This window comes from Anomalospiza imberbis, chromosome 6 (assembly GCF_031753505.1).
Source record: "Anomalospiza imberbis isolate Cuckoo-Finch-1a 21T00152 chromosome 6, ASM3175350v1, whole genome shotgun sequence".
Classification (NCBI taxonomy): Eukaryota; Metazoa; Chordata; class Aves; order Passeriformes; family Viduidae; genus Anomalospiza; species Anomalospiza imberbis.
The window spans coordinates 31833548-31852736 of NC_089686.1; the positions used below are offsets into that span (position 1 = coordinate 31833548).

General features: G+C 36.7%; 1 protein-coding gene across 3 annotated transcripts in view; it reads right to left on the bottom strand.

The window, feature by feature from the left end:
* Window positions 1–1176: 1176 nt before the first annotated feature.
* LOC137475624 (fibrinogen-like protein 1-like protein) overlaps window positions 1177–19189 on the bottom strand; it is a 72799-nt gene continuing 54786 nt past the window's right edge. The window contains exons 1-3 of one of the 3 annotated variants that reach the window (XM_068193087.1): window positions 14753–14876; window positions 3674–3858; window positions 1177–2224 (exon numbers count right to left, since the gene is read on the bottom strand). In XM_068193087.1, the coding sequence (XP_068049188.1) occupies window positions 1524–2224; window positions 3674–3821 (849 nt within the window). In that variant the 5' untranslated portion in view covers window positions 3822–3858; window positions 14753–14876 and the 3' untranslated portion in view covers window positions 1177–1523. Of the gene's footprint in view, window positions 2225–3673; window positions 3859–5651; window positions 5797–14752; window positions 14877–19189 lie in introns of those variants that run through there. The other 2 variants (XM_068193085.1, XM_068193086.1) reach the window with 2 other exon arrangements.

Here is a 19189-nt window from a genome sequence, read left to right on the forward strand (position 1 = left end):
AACTCAGGGGGAAAAAATCAGATGCTGCAAAATTGGCATGGGTGCTATGTTGGCCTCACCCACATCACATAGCTGTATCTCTTCCTGAAAATGCTGCAGTGCATCAAGAAAACTAAAAATTGCTTTCTTGGCTTTTCTGCTTCCAAAATAGTTTCTCATCTTAAGCAATCATGACAGTTTTGGAAGAATTTATTTTCTGAGGCAATTATCATGAAAATGATAAACAGTATTTTAAATTAAAAAGCAGGAATTTGACAGTATCTGTTGGTGGAGTTTCTTTAACTGAAATATCTAAAAAACCACACATGATAATCTAATTATTATTCTGACATTTTGTAAATGCAACAATAAAAACTCTTCAGTTGTCATTCAGTTATTCCAATGATATATAACTGTGTGAAGCAACTCATTGCTAAAAGAGAACAAGGTCTTAAAACAAGGTTGTAAAAATTGAAATACTTTTGTTTATTGTTTTAAAACAGAATAATTTATAATTAATTTTTATTTTATTTTATAATTAGAAAAAAGGCACTGTTTTTAATGGATGTCAAGGTTGAGTACTAAAACAATTCAAACTATTAAATGTGAAATAAAGGCAACATTCTCTCCTCACAGTGGTATTAAAAAAAGGAAAAAGCTAAAGCACAGCATGGAACAGAGAGAAGTAACAGTCAAATAATGGTAAATAAAATGGAGTAATCTTCAGGGTAAAAATGGAAGAACAAATAAACAATTGTGATATCAATTTGATCTTTTAAAAAATGTATTCACTGAGTTTTTTGGGGGAAAAAATCAGAGGGGTTGTAATCTTTGGATCAGTGACTTCTGACTGATCTGACAATCCCATAAGTGCTGAGTGTTCTGAAATGAAAGCAGAAAAGAAAAGCCAGTGCTGAATACTTCACTCTATATGGGATCATTAAAAAGTAGAGATAAAGGAAGAGTCAGTGAAGGGGGAAAGAAGCCATGGGAGATGAGGTTAATTCCAATTTTAAATATTAAAATACCATTCACTAAATTTAGGAAGAAAAGGCCTGTTGAAGCCCTATGATAGACAATACTCTTCAGTATGCATTTTGTAAATGTAGGTATTTAACTGGAAATTTCCTCCCTGCGTGATATATGAAGATGCGCAATTATAGATGTGCAATCAATCATGAACATTGACACCAGAGCAAAACCTTCTGAGATGCATTTTTATTCATGTATATATTGTACAGGACATCATATCCTGGATTTCATACCAGACATGTCTTATGGCTAAAATAGTATAAAATTAATTATTTAAATCTTCTGGTTATTTAAATCTTGTGGTAAAGGCCTCAGTTTCTGACAGATTCTCACTTGTGTGGTTGGCAAATTTCTGTGACATGTTCCAGTCCTGGACAATATGTCATCATAAATCCCTAACAGAGGCCCAATTTAAATTTCCAGTCATGGTTACTTAGGGTTATTACTCAGTCAGTGAGTTCACTTCAGTCACTTGAAAGAGTCCATGTTCCTGTCAAATAGACATGGCTTGTCTACAGTTCAACTTTCTGACAGGGGCAGGTCTTGGTAGGGTATGACTGGTGGTGCTCGATGGGTTTGATCATCATCCATGCAAACTTGCAGGGGTGTTGCTTGCTGCAGTCTTTTTGCCAGTATATCACATTCCTGCGGTTTAGATTTGCCCCAGCACATGCGTCATACCACCAACCTCCCCCAGGAATGCCATTGAGTTCCAGCTTAGCACAATTCATAAAGTAATTGTCATTGTCTCTGTCCTTGGTGGTGAACTTCTGGTTGTCATGGAGATAAGCTTCTGTGTCCAGGGTCAGTGCGTCAGTGGCGTTGCCTTTGTAAAGACCAACCCTGATTCGATATTGAGACTCTTCCCCCTCAATCAGGAATGGCTCATACTGTCCCCATTTGACTTCAGCATTTAGATTTACAAGTTTAACTCCAAGTATGTATTGCACTGAGCTGCCAGTTAACTGATGTGTGTATTCATTTCCTAACCAGTGGTTCTCATGAACAGAGCCAAATCCATATTTGTAGTCCTGCCAAGTCCTGTCAAAGTCAACAGTGCTGTTGGCTGTAATGTGCTGGATTACTGTCCAGCCACCATCCTGCATGTTACAAAAGACAACAATTGGTTCCTCTTTTGGTTGGATGATGTAAAGGCCATCTCTGGAATTTCCTTTGGAGTGCTGTAAAATCTCAAAACAATCCCTTGGATAGTCTGAGTAAAAAAAAAACAAAAACACACACACACACAAAAAAGTAAATTCTGTTCAAATAATAAATTTTAGAAATTGAATTCTGTCCTTTAGAGTGACTGAATGACTCTCTTCAGACTGGAAGCTGACTGACTTCATTGCAGCTGATGGCCATTTATTCAGCTACAGGGGAAGATTTCTGGGAGGAACATGCAGGAAATATTCAGAAATTCAGGAAATGGTTTGTTACTCTGTCATACAACAGAAGTATGATTTTGTATTTATGACAGAAATATGATTGAAAAGCCAAAAACTATGTACAGATTCCTTTTCCACAAGTGTTCTTCCAGATTGAGTAGTCAGCAAGTTGCAATTCCCTGTGCCATCTGTAGAACAATTGAGTATAATAACTAGACCTAGTCTTTTCCTCAATGAACAAATTAATTTCTCTTGAACCAATTTATACTTCAGGCACCTCTAACATCCTTTTGTTAAATTCTGAAATGTATGCCACGTGTTCATTGATAAAAGGGACATATTAAATCATATTTCTGGTCAATATAAAGCTTATAAACATCTGAGGATTTTCTTAGGATGAGTTCGTTTCACACAAACTCTAGGCTAAATTTTATCATGGATTTGCAAGTAGAACTACAATTCTGTTCAGTGCTGAATACCTGTATCAGGAAGATGGGTGAAACTGCTTTTCCATTTTATTGCTTATCCAGTAGACCCAGAGGGTAACAAAAATGGCATATAAGGCTTGGGTTGACCCTCTCTATTGGGCTAAAATATTTACTGGGTTTTTTAAAATGTAACATATTTATAAGGAAACTTCTTGCTCTAGTATAATATCAAGCATCTCTGAGACTGCAAAACCATGCTCTGAATTTTACAATTGATTCTGTGGTTTCTTAAGAGCCAGAACAAAATTCATTTAAATATACATTTACATATGTATGAACTTATAGAGAGAGAATTCTTTTTATAGAGAAGGATGGTATTCATTGTTCCGTTACTCAGAAATATTTTTATGAATTGAAATCATTCACTTCTCCATAGAGTTTAAAGGCATGTCCTTATATCATTAAGCTGAGGAATATTTGTAATTTGTATTTAATAATAACTTGACAATTTTATTATCTCAGTGAGAAAAAATCAGTAAAAATTACATTTTCCTGGTAGACGTAGCCTACCTGACTCTAAATGTGATGCCATGATATTATAGAGGGATTATTTAAGTAATTTATATGGTGATGTCCAAGCCAGCAATACACACAGTGACCCTCACAGCTGCCCTTCTCAGTAGACCAACTTCTACAGACAGGTTCAGGGCTTTGTGGCAGGACATGTTCATATTGCAAATTATTCTTCCAGGGCTAGCTTTCATATATGTTGGTTGAAAATGTTACAGCAAAGCAATAAGGTAAAACACAGAACACTTCCAAATCACTCACTGTCTTCACGAGTACCTTTTTCATTGGCATTTTCCAGTCTCTCATGGTCTCTTTGGGGAAGGAGGTGGGCATTAGCCAGGACCACTGCCTCTTTGGTGCCCAGGGACACAGTGCACTGAGAGAGCAAGAGCAGCATGAATCCTGCTGAGTTGCTCAATGGCATCTTCCTTCTGCGTCAGTCCTCCTGCAGCAGTACAGAACTGTAACACAGATTGGAGCTGAAAATGGCAATATTTATGACTTATTTATGATTTCTAGTACAAAAGTCCTGAATGAGAAAGGTTTTGAAATACCGAGCTTCAATACAGTAAGCCTCTGTCAAAGATGGCTTCTCCCATCTTTGAAGGACGTCTCCTTTCCTGATGCCTCAGACTTCATTTCTGACAAATCATTCATTTCTCTGACACAGAGTGCTGTGGTGAGACACTCAGAACATCTCTCACCTGTCACCTTGTGCCATGCTAGGCAATGAAACATAATGCAATTTTGAGTGTGCCAAAAAGCCATGAAGAGTAATGTAATGACAAAAGAAAAAGCAGTACTTTTAATTATCAGAGTTGAATTTTTCTTATTGCCTGAATCCAAACTATAGTGAAATAGAGACACCAATGGTCGAAGGGACAGAAACAGTTACATTAGCTCTGCTGACTGTCTGTAGCTCAAACAGTACTCAGAGGCATGGCTTTCCTAGTGCTGGAAAGCTTTCCATGCTCTGGAGGACTCACTTAACCTGGACTATGCTCTTTTGTGAATTGCTATCTACAGCTTGAAATAACAGGTCATAGGTTTCAATTAGATTTTTTTTTAAAAGTTCAGTAAACAAAGCAGAAGAACTTTTCTTTAGCCTCTTAAAAACCAACAAGGATTCAATATACTGAACTGAACCAGCTTTGAGCCTCATTTTACCCACATTTTGGGGTACATTAATAGTTCATTCATTACAGAAGAAGGTTTAGGCTATTATTGGACTAAATCCTTGGGTCCTCACTTAGGCAAATCCCAGATTCTCTGAAGAGGAGTTTCTGTCAACAACAGCTTAGAATGAATCAGGTAAACAAATGTTTCCTATACTCTCAAAGGTTATATTTATTCAGACTCAAACCAAACTCTTTTAATGATCTTTCAATTTTTTTTTTTTTTTTTTTTTGAGGACTGGTCTCCCCACAGTGGCTTTGCTGAAGGCAGAGAATAGATCTAGCAAGAAAGCTCTTTGGTCAGGGCTTATTTCCTGCCACTGTTAGCACAGATTCTGCAGAGGCCAGTATCCTTCTCCACAGTGGCTTGTGTTGCAACAAAGCCACATTCCTTAAAAATCGAATCACTTAGCAGCAGATTCAGCAAAGAGTTTTCCAGAGTGAAAAAATTTCAGCACATTTTTTTAAAAATGTCCAAGATAAATCATTGTACTAAAGTTCAGGTTTGAGAGTTAATTTTTGTGCCTACCATACACAAAGCCAGCAAACCAGAATTCTCTATTCTACCTAAAACTATGTAACTATGTTACCTAAAACTAGTAATAACTATGATTTAATATTAAAATATAACTTGCCATTTTATGCAAAGTTGGTCATTTGATATTGGGATCATGATAAACTGGAAAATTACCTTCCATGAAATTTTGCACAGTGCTTCCCTTTAAGCATTTAAATTCTGCTGTACTTCTATTTTCTACTGCCATGTATCATTTTCCCTGAAAGCTTTGATTATTGTTGCTATTATGAAGTATTAAATTATAAATTACTTTAAATCAAACCCTAATCCACAAGCCCAAATACTGATTTTCATGAAATTTGAAATTGGATCTGGAGTTATTTTTTTAACTGTTTTGGTTTTCTTTTAGTATTTTTGAATAAGTCAACCTTTTTTCTTCACTTATAGTTATGCATAAACGTTGAAATTTGATTTAAAGATAAATTTAATTCCAGAGTAGGAATTGGTATTAAAAATTATTAAGAAAGAACCCAAGGAACACAGCACTGGGCAGGCACCTTACCTCTTTCAAGTAAAGACTGGCAAAGAACACGAATGGGCTCACTCTCTACAGTTGTACTTTGCCTGCTACTTAAGTCCAGGTGAATAAATCAGATCCAATGTGCTATCTCAAATGCAGCAAAATTGCATATTCCTTATTTCACACTGTGCTTAATCTGCTGGACCTTGCTCTGACATATACTTGTAATAAAGTATGTATGAATTATAAAGTACAAAGTTCTTCCATAATGATTAAAATGACATAGTAATTAAATTAAATTTCCTTTATTAACCAGTAGTGGTGGAGAACCATGAAGAAGTTTTAGTTCAGTAAATTATTTATGTTGCTTAAATAGACACAGGCAGATGCTGAAATTTACTATGCCATTTTGCATAGAAGAATTAAGTCAAAGCTCTACTGAAATGCAGTCACATATAATTTGCACAGAGATTATTTGTTTTTTAGGTATTAGGAACAATCCAACTATAAACCATGTTGTTACTTCATGTTTTAATGTGAATGAATCAGAAGCAGTGTCTGAGAGCTCTAAAAATACAGCAAACAAAAGCAGAACAGGCTGGTCAACAGGTTTCTATTTTAGTTTATGTGGATTAACAAGAGTCAGTTAACATTAACTCAGGTCCAAACTGAACTAAACATGAAATAAATAAATTAATTATAGCTATGCAGATATGTATCTGAAAGTTCTACTGTCTGTCTGCACAGCATTTAGGTGATGTCTAATCTACATTTACCCTTTCAAAGATTAGACAACACTTAAGTTTTTGAGCTCCCTTATCCACTGTGCAACCTGCTTTGATCAGATTCTATCCTTGAAACAAATCACAATTAAAACTGATGGAACATTTAAGACCTAAATGCAAGCTCTACTTCAAAATTCAAATCAAGTCATAATTTCTGTTCTTCAATAATTCATCTTCAGTGAGGATTTGTATTTCATGTACAATTAAATCAATATCCACAGCAAATGTCTTAGGAAATATTTGCTTGTAACATTTAAAACTCAGTGATCTTTCTCTTCCATTTTAAAGTACAAGCAATCTATTATATAGGAGGATGTCCACAGAGAGTCAGAACAGTATCTTCTCCATGACTCTGATCAGTAGTGGAGCTACAGGGAAAAGTTTAAGAATACATATTCTATGCTTTTTTTAGCATTATGAAGCTCAGGGAATTTCTGATATTTGTGTGTTTGACAATATCTAATTTACGGCTGGTACCAAGCATTATAAGCCTTGTCTAAAGCATGAAAATAATGTATGGTAACTTATGAAATATGAAATTGCTTTGAACATATACAGATCTTTCTGAAAAAGTATGCTAAGAAAAGGTAGGGGAAGGTACCTTTCCACTCTGTCTATACAGATACACTCTGAAAAGCACCACTGACCCTAGTGGTCTCTCATCACCCTAATATAAATTGGGGTGCATCTTAGGTGCCTTTGATTCCCATATATTTCATCACTGTTTATCTCCTATCCTGTCTTTCCATTTTTCTTTACTTTCTTGCTGTTTTCTTCTTTGTTGATTTCCAAACTTTCATCTGAGCTGGCAGAGCAGAAGTGAAGTGGGAAGTGTTTAATTAGGAGAAGGGCACCAGCATTCATTCACTCATGCTCAGAAAGGAATCTATTTTTGTAGATGCAAACTTTGAAAAACAATTAAAATCTTTCCATCTCCCTCTCTGCTCTTGATTCTGAGAATAATTTTTCAGAAATTATATCATGATCTTAAGGTCAGAGTACTTTACATATGTATGGTTTGGTAATACACAGATTTCAAAATAAAACATTGCTACAATGACTTGTTGTTAGCCATGGTAATTAAGATACTTCGTTTCCTAGCCCAATGACCACATATGCCTTCCTACAGTATGCTGAATATTTAATTATTCTTCTGATTCTGCTGAGCTTTAACTGACAAGCATTCATTTGAATTTTTCCAATTCAGGTTCTCCTGTGTGGAAATACTCTTTACACATTCTTCATATCCATATGGCATGGGGATTCAGCCTGTTCAAATCCCTCTGCAGAGCCTTCCTTCCCTCCATCAGGTCAACACTTCCACCAACTTGTTGTCTGCAAACTGACTGAGGGTGCATTTGATGCCCTTATCCAAATCATCGATAAAGACATTAAACAGGACTGGCTCCAAGCCTGAACCCTGGGGAGCAGCACAGGTGACCAGTCACCAGCTGGACGTAGCACCTCTCACCCCCATGCTCTGGGCCATGTATTGAGCCACTTTCTTACCTGGAGATGAGTGCACCCGTCCAAGCCACAGGAATCTGGTCTCTCCAGGAGAATGCTGTGGGAAATATCAAAGGCCTGACTAACGTCCAGGTAGACAACATCCACAGGCTTTCCCTAATCCACTTGAGTGGGACACCTTATCATGGGAGACCCAGTTGGTCACAGTCTTTCACAAACCCATGCTGTGTGGGCCTGATCCCCTGGTTGTCCTGAGTGCCATCAAGATGTTGTGCTCCATGAGCTTCCCCAGCACCAAGGTCAGGATGACAGGCCTGCCATTCCCAGATCCTTCTTCCAGTCCTGTAGACAGTTGTTCCATTTCCCGTAACCTTCCTGGTTAGCCAAGACTGCTGGTAAATGGGGGAAAGTGGCTCAGTGAGCAGTTCCAGCAGCTCCTACCTGGCCCCATAGACCTGAGTGTGTCTAAGTGGCAGAGCAGGTCACTGAGCATTTCCCCTTGGATTGTGGCGACTTCATTCTGCTCCTCATTCCTGTCTTCCAATTCACAAGGCTGAGTAGCTTGAGAATAACTGGTCTTGCTGCTAACCACTTTTAAGTTTTAAGCACCTCATGTTTTCCTTGTCCTTTGTCACTGTTTACCTCTGCATTCAATAAAGAATGGAGATTATCCTTAGCCCTCCTTTTGCTGGTTATGCATTGAGAGAAACATTTTTATTGTCTTCTAGGGCAGTAGTCAGATTAAATTCTGGTTGTGCTTTGACCCTTCTAATTGTATTCCCCATAAGCTCACATTATCTTTGTAGTTCTGAGTTTCCTGCCCTTTCTTCCAAAGGTCATAAAATCTTTTCTCTCTGAGTTCCTGTCCAAGTTCTCTGTTCAGCCAGGCCACTCTTCCTCACCACCTTTTGGCACATGGCACAGCTTGCTTTTGCATCTAAGATTTCACTCTTGGAGAATGTTCTGCCATTCTGGACTTCTTTGCACTGCAGGATGGGGGCCAAGCTCTCTGGATGTCCAAAGCAGTTCTGCTGCCCCCCTCCTTCTTTCTCCAGTAATTTAAAAATCTGTCCTTTCATGATCATTATGCCCAAGATGGAATCTGTCATTATGGGAAAGGCTTTGGCACAGGCTGGCAATTTGCATACTCAGGACCTTCAAAAGGCTTGACATAGGTGACTTATATCCATAAGGTTGTATGGTTTCCAGAAGCATGCAAAATGCTAACTTACATGCTAGAAAGTTGTCTGGTATACTGAGGAACACAAGACACAAAGTTCTAACATGACAAAACACATAAAACACATAACAAAGTATGTTAGTATCTTTCATGAAAGAAGTTTCATAGACACACAGCACAAGTGATTGCTTTGGGAAAACAAACAAACAAACAAAGCCCCACCAAACGACAAAATCAGGCCATAGAAATACTTCTGCAGCTTTGAGTGATTTTGAATTGCTTTGCAGCCTTGGCTAAATGCACTTTGGTATCTTTGTATAGGATCAGTAAGAAAAAAAAATGTTCATAACAGCTTTCACTTGTTCTTGAACTTATGAGCTGGCATTGGCATATGAAGTGTGGGTTTTGTCTGACAATGCAGAAAGCATTTATTAACTGCTGAAACACATTGCACATAAGGCTATTTTCAATACAAATTTTAAATCTCTTTTAACACATTCAGTATTTGTGAGATGAACCATTATTTGGGGAATGAACCAAAGTATATTTTTTGACTGAATGTAAAGCAGAACAAATGCTACACTCTTAGAAACATTTGACTTTTCAAATATTCAGCAAATTTATTGAGATTTCCTACAAAAATATTTTAAGAACTCAAGAAAATACTAAAAACATATTCTTTGTATCTTCCTGCTGAACCCAAGACTAAATTCCAAGGGTGTAGAAACTTAACAGAATTGAAGAGGATTTTCTTTCAACACAAACACTGACCTAACTTGAAAAATACAATCAAAACCATCATCATGGAAGACACTGGAAAACAACTGGTTAGCTGACAGTTAGGACTGGTGATAATGAAAAACATAAGTTACTCTAAGAGCTACACTCTTAGAAACATTTGACTTTTCAAATATTCAGCAAATTTATTGAGATTTCCTACAAAAATATTTTAAGAACTCAAGAAAATACTAAAAACATATTCTTTGTATCTTCCTGCTGAACCCAAGACTAAATTCCAAGGGTGTAGAAACTTAACAGAATTGAAGAGGATTTTCTTTCAACACAAACACTGACCTAACTTGAAAAATACAATCAAAACCATCATCATGGAAGACACTGGAAAACAACTGGTTAGCTGACAGTTAGGACTGGTGATAATGAAAAACATAAGTTACTCAGGTTGCTTTGAAAAACAGTTTGATAGGAAACATCTGGTAACTGATTTTTTTTATTCTAAAGGTGGTAAAAATTGCCAGATATGAACACTGCAGGTGAAAACTGTTGGAGAATACTTGCATGCAATGCCAATTAGGTGACACTTATCTTCAGACAGTAGAATTTGTAATTCTGAGGAAAAGTATGTGCAGCATTGTGAGGACAATATATTTTAAAAAATAAAAGGCAGACTTATAAATGTAGGCAACCATCTTCTCTCTTGCTAAGAGTCTGAAAGAGACAGGCTCTTTGAGCAGGCTAGTAATTAATAAAAGGCACTATAGAGAAGATGAAATGACAAATTATTTTTCATTAAGAAAGACAGGAACCATAGTAAGACTGCAAAAGGTCTGGCTAAAAAGTTCTTTAAAAATCTGAAAGTCAGAATGAAGTTGTGTCAGCAAGAGGAGTCAAAGGACAAATCCTAAGAGTGACTATATAGGGATAACACAATAACTGATCATCATAAAATTAAAGGCTAAGATTAAAAAGTTTACCACTATCAAGGGACATAAAAACACAGCAAATATTCTGTAAATAGATTGGACATAAAAAGAAGTTAAACCCAAAACCCCATTATTTTATGAGGGAGAAGGGCAAATGGCACAGATTTTTTTGTTGCAGACTTCATAAGCAGTGATCAGATACTTAATAAAATTAATTTTAATGAAGGAGTAGGACTGAAGGCCAGATTATGTGAAAAACATCTCCAAAAATCTGAAGTAGTTAAGTATTTTCAAAGTCACAAGGACAGATAAAATTGTGTATGTACCTTACAATCTAGCAAAAATCCTCTCTGAACCATTTACATTTTAGAAGTAATGGAGGTCCCAGAGGATTTCATTGGGACTATCTTTTAAAAGGGGGAAAAAGCTAAGCAAAATAAAGAAGAGTAAGATACCTTTCAAAACACAGAAAATAAGAAAACAAAACAAAAAAAAAAAAACAAAACAAAAAAAAAAAAAAAAAACAAACCAGGGGATGATGATAAGGTGATGAAAAGCAGCCAGCAAAGACGGGTGGAGAAAGAAATCAAACCAGGTTTGTTCTTCCTTGCTGCTCCTTTTCTGACCTTTGGTCCTTTCACTAAAAATTTCATAGAAAGTTCTAGATGCTCCCAGAGTCACATTACAAGTATCCCATAATAACCTTTAAACAGTTGCATAGTGCCCTTTCCCCTGCATCCCATAGCAAATCCCCTGTAGGCAGTACATCACTGTGCCAGGAGCTCTGGGTTTTTTTTATTTGGGTTTCACACCAGGGACAATAGTCTAATCATTTGCCTTTGATAACCATAGGAGCAGAGAGGTCTGTCCCTTCCATTTTCACTGATTATGCTGACTAGGGCTCCTCTGCATGTCACTATTCACCCAAATCTCACCAGGCTTTTAGCATTATGGGTTTATAATCCCATAGTCTAACAACAGCACAGTCCAGTGGCCACAACCTGTGACTTGGAGATTCAAACTGGACACTTGGGAAAGCTTGTTCACCAGGAGCAGGGAACAGGGGAAAAGGTTTCCCAGATGGGTTGTGGAACCTCTGTACTTGGAGATTTTTAATACTGGCTAGACACAATATGACTGAACTGATGTTGGTGATAATCCTGCTCCAAGTGAGGTTGACCAGAGCCCACCAAAACAACCAACAGTTCATCAACTGTCTGGACTTCAGAGAAAATAAACTTTAAAAGTATCTAACATTTCAGATCTGATTCAGATTTGGCATATTGCAAAGTATGAGTCAAACTCAGAGTCATATTTTAAACACTACCTATCTAGGTAGCAGTCAGCTTTCAGGATAATTTCTACTACAAAAACACATCTACGAAAATCAGTAAGGTGAAAATATTTTCCATCTGAATGCACCAGTTTTGCCTCAGATACTTGAACAAATAGAAAAAAAAATATTTGGGAAGTAGCTGCACAAATATTTGAGGCAAGAATTTCAGATGATTATCAGTCCAAATATATTTAGAAAGCAATGTGATGATCTTAATTTTTAATCAATTAGCTATATGATTTAGTTTTAAACATTATAGCTTAACCTTGTAATATAGGAGTCTAAAAATTATTTTCTCAACTGGGACAAGAAGCAGCTGGAAGCATTGCCATGGCAACCATCTCACTTCCAAAGAGAAATTCTGTGACTTCTGTTGCTCTTTAGCAACCTCACAGCTCAGTAGCATTGCTGAAAAAAAAAAAGGGAGGGGGGCTTGGAAGAATCATTAAAAGAATGCTTCAAAACATAAGGCAGACTTTAAGTAAACAAAGTAAATTCTTAGTCTGATGGTGAGCCCAAGGAAAAGAACCAAACTGAAAAACCAAACCAAAACACTTGTATCGCACCACTCTAACATGTGTCTTTGCAAATGACTGTAGAATCAATCTCTCCTGGAAATTATGTTTATCACAGACTTCACTGTCTTACACTAATGTACATGACTTAGTTTCTTGATCCTACTGTTTAAGGAAAATTGATAGCAACATGAATAATACACAGGGGGTGGGTATGGTGGGAGCAAAAAAAAAATCTGTCAAAACAACACATTTTGCTGCCCACAGCTCTCCCCAGGAGAGAGGTTGAGATCATATTAATAAGAATTAGTCAGATTGCTCAATGACTACTGAGAGATTTTAAGGAACATATAGTCTAAGAACTTGTACAGACTAGAAAACCTGCAATACCTCTTTAACAAGTTGGTTCTGAAAAAATACTACAGAATTTAGAAATTAAGGGAAGTTCATGCACAGATCACAAGGTTATGGTTTAAATTCTTATTTTCCCTTGCTTCAGTCTGGTTGGCTAAATGCCCTTTCCTGGATACTGGAGTATTGTATGGTTACACTTGGGACACAGATGATGGTCACTCAGACAACAGTGTCTGGAAATGCTGCAGCAGCACAAGGCCATACACAGGCTAAAAGTACATTTCCACAGGGTAGGCTGGGAGTTTTTCATTACCTGTATCTGCAGAGACCAACACTGCTGAGACCAATACCTGCTGAGACCAAAACCCCTTGCACTGGCTGCAGAAGGTATACTGAAGTTCCCTTCAAAAGGAATAATGTATAGCAGAGCAAGATCTTCAGAGGTGTGCATGTATTTTTCCACAGCTATGAATGGAACCTGGCTGCACTGGTAACTTTAGTCTATATTTTGTTCATAAAGGAGCTAACTGAAGCAAGTAAGCACTGCTAAAAATAGTAAACACAGTAGAGCCTAATTCCTGCTTCAGACTTCTGTTGATAAACCACATCATATTCTTATTGCAGAAACATTTGCTTATTCAAATTCCTGACTTGGAATGTAAAGGAATTGTTAGGATGTAAAAGCATGTAAACATAAACTATATGTATCAAGTATTGAAAATACATATGGACAGAATAGACAATAAAACACCATTAAAAAAAAACCCAAACCAATAAACAGTGCTTAAATCAAGTTAGAAATTTAAATCTTTTTAGATGTAATCATGTTTTGAAAAGAAGCAAATTTAGAAAGCAGACGTTTATTTAGTTTAAAAAACAAAGCTATCAAATTTGAACAATGTCCAAGAAGATTAAAAAAGGCTAACAGGGGACTGCAAAGCTGTAAAGGCACTTAGGGAGCTTCAGAGGGCAAGTGTACTCTGTCATATAAAAAAGGCACATAAAGAAGTACAATGTATGAACCATAGCATGCAGATTTTTTGTAATCAACAGATTTGACTGAGAGGCAGAATTCTACAAATTTTTTTCTTTTTGATGTGATACTGATGAAGAGGGTTGGAAGCAGCAGGTGACTTTTGGTGTTAATTAATGGGATTTAAGATTACTTTTTTCATGAAGAGCTATCCAGATCCTTTGGATATTTTATTCAATCATCTTTTTTCCCAATGAAATAGCTATAAACAGTGCTTTATGTTAAACTCTTGTATTTGCAGTGAACTGTGTCGGATTCTATAAAATGTTTCTAATACTCTCCTTGGTGTACACTTACACTTTTTGTGAAAAAAACAAACAAACAAAAAACAAAAAAAAACCAACTCTAACATTAAAATAAGTTTTAAACATATTACAAAGAAAGCACAGCAATTTGATTAGGTCTTTCCAGGACAAATGACCTCTCCACTATTAGTCAGCTACCTGGTGATAGAAATAATTGGTTGCTACCAGTGAAACACTTGAAAGAACAAGTGATGTATACAATTATTTCTGCCAGCACCAGCTCAATAGAGCTTGCCACTGCAATTTCAACAAGACTCTTATAGTCTTTGGAAAAACAAAGAGCAAAAAGAAGCAAAAAAGTTCTGTGCAAATACCATATGAATAGAAGTAGCAGAAAAACAAACCAAAAGAAAAGAGGGAGTATCAACACTACAATTCAAAACCAAAATGAGACGATTTCAGGAAAAGGCTCCTCTAGGAATCTGTACTGATTGTCCGTGGATGCTCATGTCTAATGTGGGGACCCTTACAAAGCTACAGGTAGGGGTATTATTTAATGAAGTAAACCTGGTAATAACACCATAGTTCAAATCTCATCACTTTTTGTAAATATGATGATGGATGCTGTACTTATTCCATTACAAGCCTGTCTTTCAGTAACTTTTAGTAACTGCTCCACCTCTCATCTGAGCTCCTCCTCTTCCTAAGAGAGAATGTTTAGCATGGCAAAAATACAGGCTCATTAGGAGGTTTGACCTCAGATTTCTTTGGACACTCTATACTAATTCAGCTTATGCATTTCTCACCTGCCAAGCTGAAGCATTCTGAACCACATCCATGGATGATGTTTGAGAAAACAAACAGGTAGAAAAAGAAACACTCCTCCCTACTGCCAGAAATTTTTTCCACGTCTTAGTCTGTTCTGGTCCCAGGAATGGAAAGTATTAGTCTCAAGTATTTAACTGGATTCTTCATGCATCTGCATGGTAAATAGCAGTCCTGTGCCCTGCACACCAGAATTTGAGCTTGGGTGTCCTATTCATTCTGAAACACAATGTAAAACTCACACCTGTATGTACTAGATAACAAGTAGACCCTTAAAAAATCCAGAGAACTTCTTAGGAGAACATTCTAATATTTCATGCAGAAAAAATGTTCCTTTAAAAGTCTGTTTCCTTTTTTACTTGCTGTGTTTGCAAATGAGTTTCAACACCTGCTATATCACTTTTTAAGTGTTTGTGTTCAAATTAAAAGAATCAGTCAAAAATTCAGTTTTGTTTGTAAAATGCCACAAAGGCTTTTCTGTTGCATATTCACTACCTTTTGCCCTTGACTAAATAACAGTCTTTAATAAATTCTTGTTCCTACCAGCCATGCAGAACCAAATACATAAAACAAATGATCCTAACTGTGATGTTTTGTGCATCATCAGTAAATGAGCTAACTAGTTAAAGTTCCACTTGTTTTTCTGCAGAAAATTATTGTCATTAAATCTTTATAGCCTTATTAGAAACAAGGTATTACATAAAGGTTACTGACAGAATAATTGAAGGAATAACCTTGTAATTGCAAAAGTGAACCAGTTTTCCTGAAAAATCAATATTTATTATGAAAGAGGTTGAATAATCCTTTACTGCTTTTGAAACACAGAAACAAAATAAATTAAAATGCCTCAACCTATTTATGACCTCAAGAAGCTTTCACTAGCTCAATCTGAAAACAGACTAAAACTCAATACTATTCCTACAGACTATTTTCTGACTAAAAGCTCCCTGAATGCTGTACTAATATACAGCCTGAATCACGAGATTATACACAGTATAATGTTCAAAATAGTCATTAAGATCTAAGGTCTAAGTGTCTTTAAAACCACTGAAATGATGAAAGAAGATTCTTTAAAATTCTATTTTTTTTCGCTATCAATACGGATTGCTTTTTGGAACTCAAAGTGTAATACTGTATTTATTAGAAGACTATTACACAGAATGAACCCTGCACTGAGTGGGGGAAAACTGGCTAGATGTACCACTTGGGGAAGAGCCTTAAATGGGAGCCCAGTTTTCATGTAGTGATGGAGGGAAAGACCCATGAACTTCATCTCTTGAATGGTATAGCAATCTTTCCCAGATGGAAACAAACATGGGATAACTGCTTTTTCTTCACTCACATGTGTAATAGGCAAATACTAAATAGGCAAAGAAGTCAGTGCTCTCCTAAAGGCTGTGACTACAGTTCATTTGCTCACTTGTCACTTGGCAACACTACATTCACCTAGAAAACAATGTCTGTAGAACATCATGGAAACATCTTCCAGCTACAATTTTTTAAAACCTTAATATTTGAGTTAAATATGTCATGACAGCAATACTTAAATTTTCTTCTACCTTTGGGGGTTTTCTCCAAATTTTTCTCCTTACAATTAATTATAACTTCAAGTATCTTACTAAATGAAACACTGCCAGAGAATTTCCCTGGACATGGGAGTCTGCTGATTCGTAGTATTAAGCTTGTGTAATAGCTGTCAATACATTTTTGGAATGTGCCTAATAACAACACCATCCTTCCCCTCCCATTAATTCCTGGATATGGTAGCAAAGTTAGCATGGGCAATAAAAGATTCCTGAGCCACAGTGTCTCCGAGCTCTGTTTTGGAGAGCACAGCACATACAGGGGTTGCTCCTGCTGTGCTGGCCTCTGGGCCAGTTCCTGCTTGGGAACAAGCCTTTGGAGATACAGACCACGATTAAGCCTTTTAAGTGGGACCTTCCAAATGCCCTGTGTACCACAGGTGCCTCTTGTGCTTCTCGTGCTTCTCCTGTCTAAGAATGTGCAAAATGCACATATGTAATCTTTTCAACCTTTTAACATTGTTCAGTAAATCTGCTTTTCCACTGATTTGAAGTTGAAAATTTTAAGTTCTTTATGTATTCCTCAGCCCATCAACAGTAATGTAAACACTTTTATTTTCCTTCAGTTTGTTAACTTAGCACAACATATAGCCATATATATCCATATTTTATTCTAACAGATCAGAATGAAAACCACTAAGAGTTCATTACTATTTATTTTATATTGGTTATTTTCCTAAAAGAAATAAGTCTCAAATGAAACATAAAATTTTAGGAATACAAATTCACTATCTACTACCAGCAGCAACAAAATTAAGGTCAGAGATGCCTTAAACATGAAAATTAAATCCTTTTAGTACTTTAAGGTACTGCTATCACTGTTAGCATAGGGTCCTTTCATCAAACTGTAAAACAAACTTTGCCCTCTTTGAGCTACTGATCACACATGACCTTCATGCAATTAAGGGTACATTAACACCCAAGTGGAGATGTTTAAATAGATCTTAGTGATTTAATACACTTTTCACTAAGTTGGAAAATGGTATACACTTAAATTGCCTAGATTTTTTTTGAAATCTTGACATGCAGTTACTTTAAAAGGGTTGTTCTAGCAGATAAATATAAAGATCTACACAATAATGCTTAATAAAGGTACTCTTTAGGTAATCTTAAGATTACATACTGGATTTTTTTCAGTAAGCTCATTGCTACACTCTCTGAGTACCCAATACTCATCACTAAATTTATCTTCAAAATTACTTTTATAAGATGAGCTTCTCCTACGTCATACACGAAAAATTGAAACAGAATTAATAGATGTTTAGTACAGTCTGACAGTTGCATCTGAACTCAAGGCACTTGATACTAAAGCTCTCTTCACAAATACAAACCTTAATTATGAGCAAGCCTGTCTCTCTGAGGCAAAACACACTCCATTTATGGAGCCATTATCACCCCTACTGCATCAAAAAAGAGCACCAACAAATTTTTTTGTTGTTTAAAACAAAGGGTAGATAGCTGTACATTTGATTTCTTCCTTATATGTGTAGAATGTGAGCATCTTCGATGATGCAATTGGTAAAATTATTTCAAACTGTTCCAAACACCTTCCAGACCATCTTAAGTGACTAATAGCTAAAACAGACTTGAGCAAAATATGTCTCCTCTCCCTTCTACATGGCTTGTCATAAACTCGGTTGCCCACTCATTCAGAACATGGCTAAATGAGCTCTTCAGCTACAAATCCTCAAGATGCAGTGAGCTCATTGTATTACTCACAGTCACTGCCAGGAACAGAGAATTCCTGCCTCTGACTGAATGTTTCTGGTGCTTACTTTCTCCTGGTTCTGGGATTTCTTTGATCCTTCTGTGAACTGATTTAACTTCCTAAAACATAACAGAATTCCAGCAGACTGAAGAACCAATTTTGCTTGTTAAATCAATACACGACAAAGCTGGAGAAGTACTGGACCTTGTAATGAGAAGGCAGCAGGGTTATCCAGTCCAAGCTGAGGAAGTGTGTCTTTCTCCATTTGGCAATAAGGAAATCAGCTTGTCTATAGTCCAAGCAAATCTTTAATTTCTGTTCTGAGGCATCAGTTGCTTTAATTTACAGTCTGCCTTATGTTATCTCAAGAAGCTCACTAAAAGACAGCTAGTTATTGTTAGTATTTTTTGAAAATGGAGATGCCAGACCTAACACAGAAGACTGACTTCTAAAAATCTGTAAATAAGAAAACAAAACCGAACTACAGCCAACATTTATTTTCTGCAGAAATTCACCCTTGCATTTTAACTGCTTCAGGATCAAGTAAATTTTACCTAGTGGCATTTATGATAGCCCAAGGCCACATTACAACTTTAATTGACTGTGCTGGTTTTGACTGTGGTAGAGCCATGACCTTCAAAGTGGCTAGTGTGGGGCCATGCTTAGGACTTGTGCTGGAAACAGTGCTGATAACCCAGAGACCTTTTCATTACTGATGCAGTGCTCTACAGAGCCAAGGCCCTTTCTGCTCCTCACCCTACCCCACGAGCAAGAGGCTTGGGGGTGCACAATGAGTTGGAAGGTAACACTGCCAGGATAGCTGACTCCAAATGACCAAAGGGATATTCCAAACCATAAGGCACCATGCTCTGCACAAAGAATGGGATA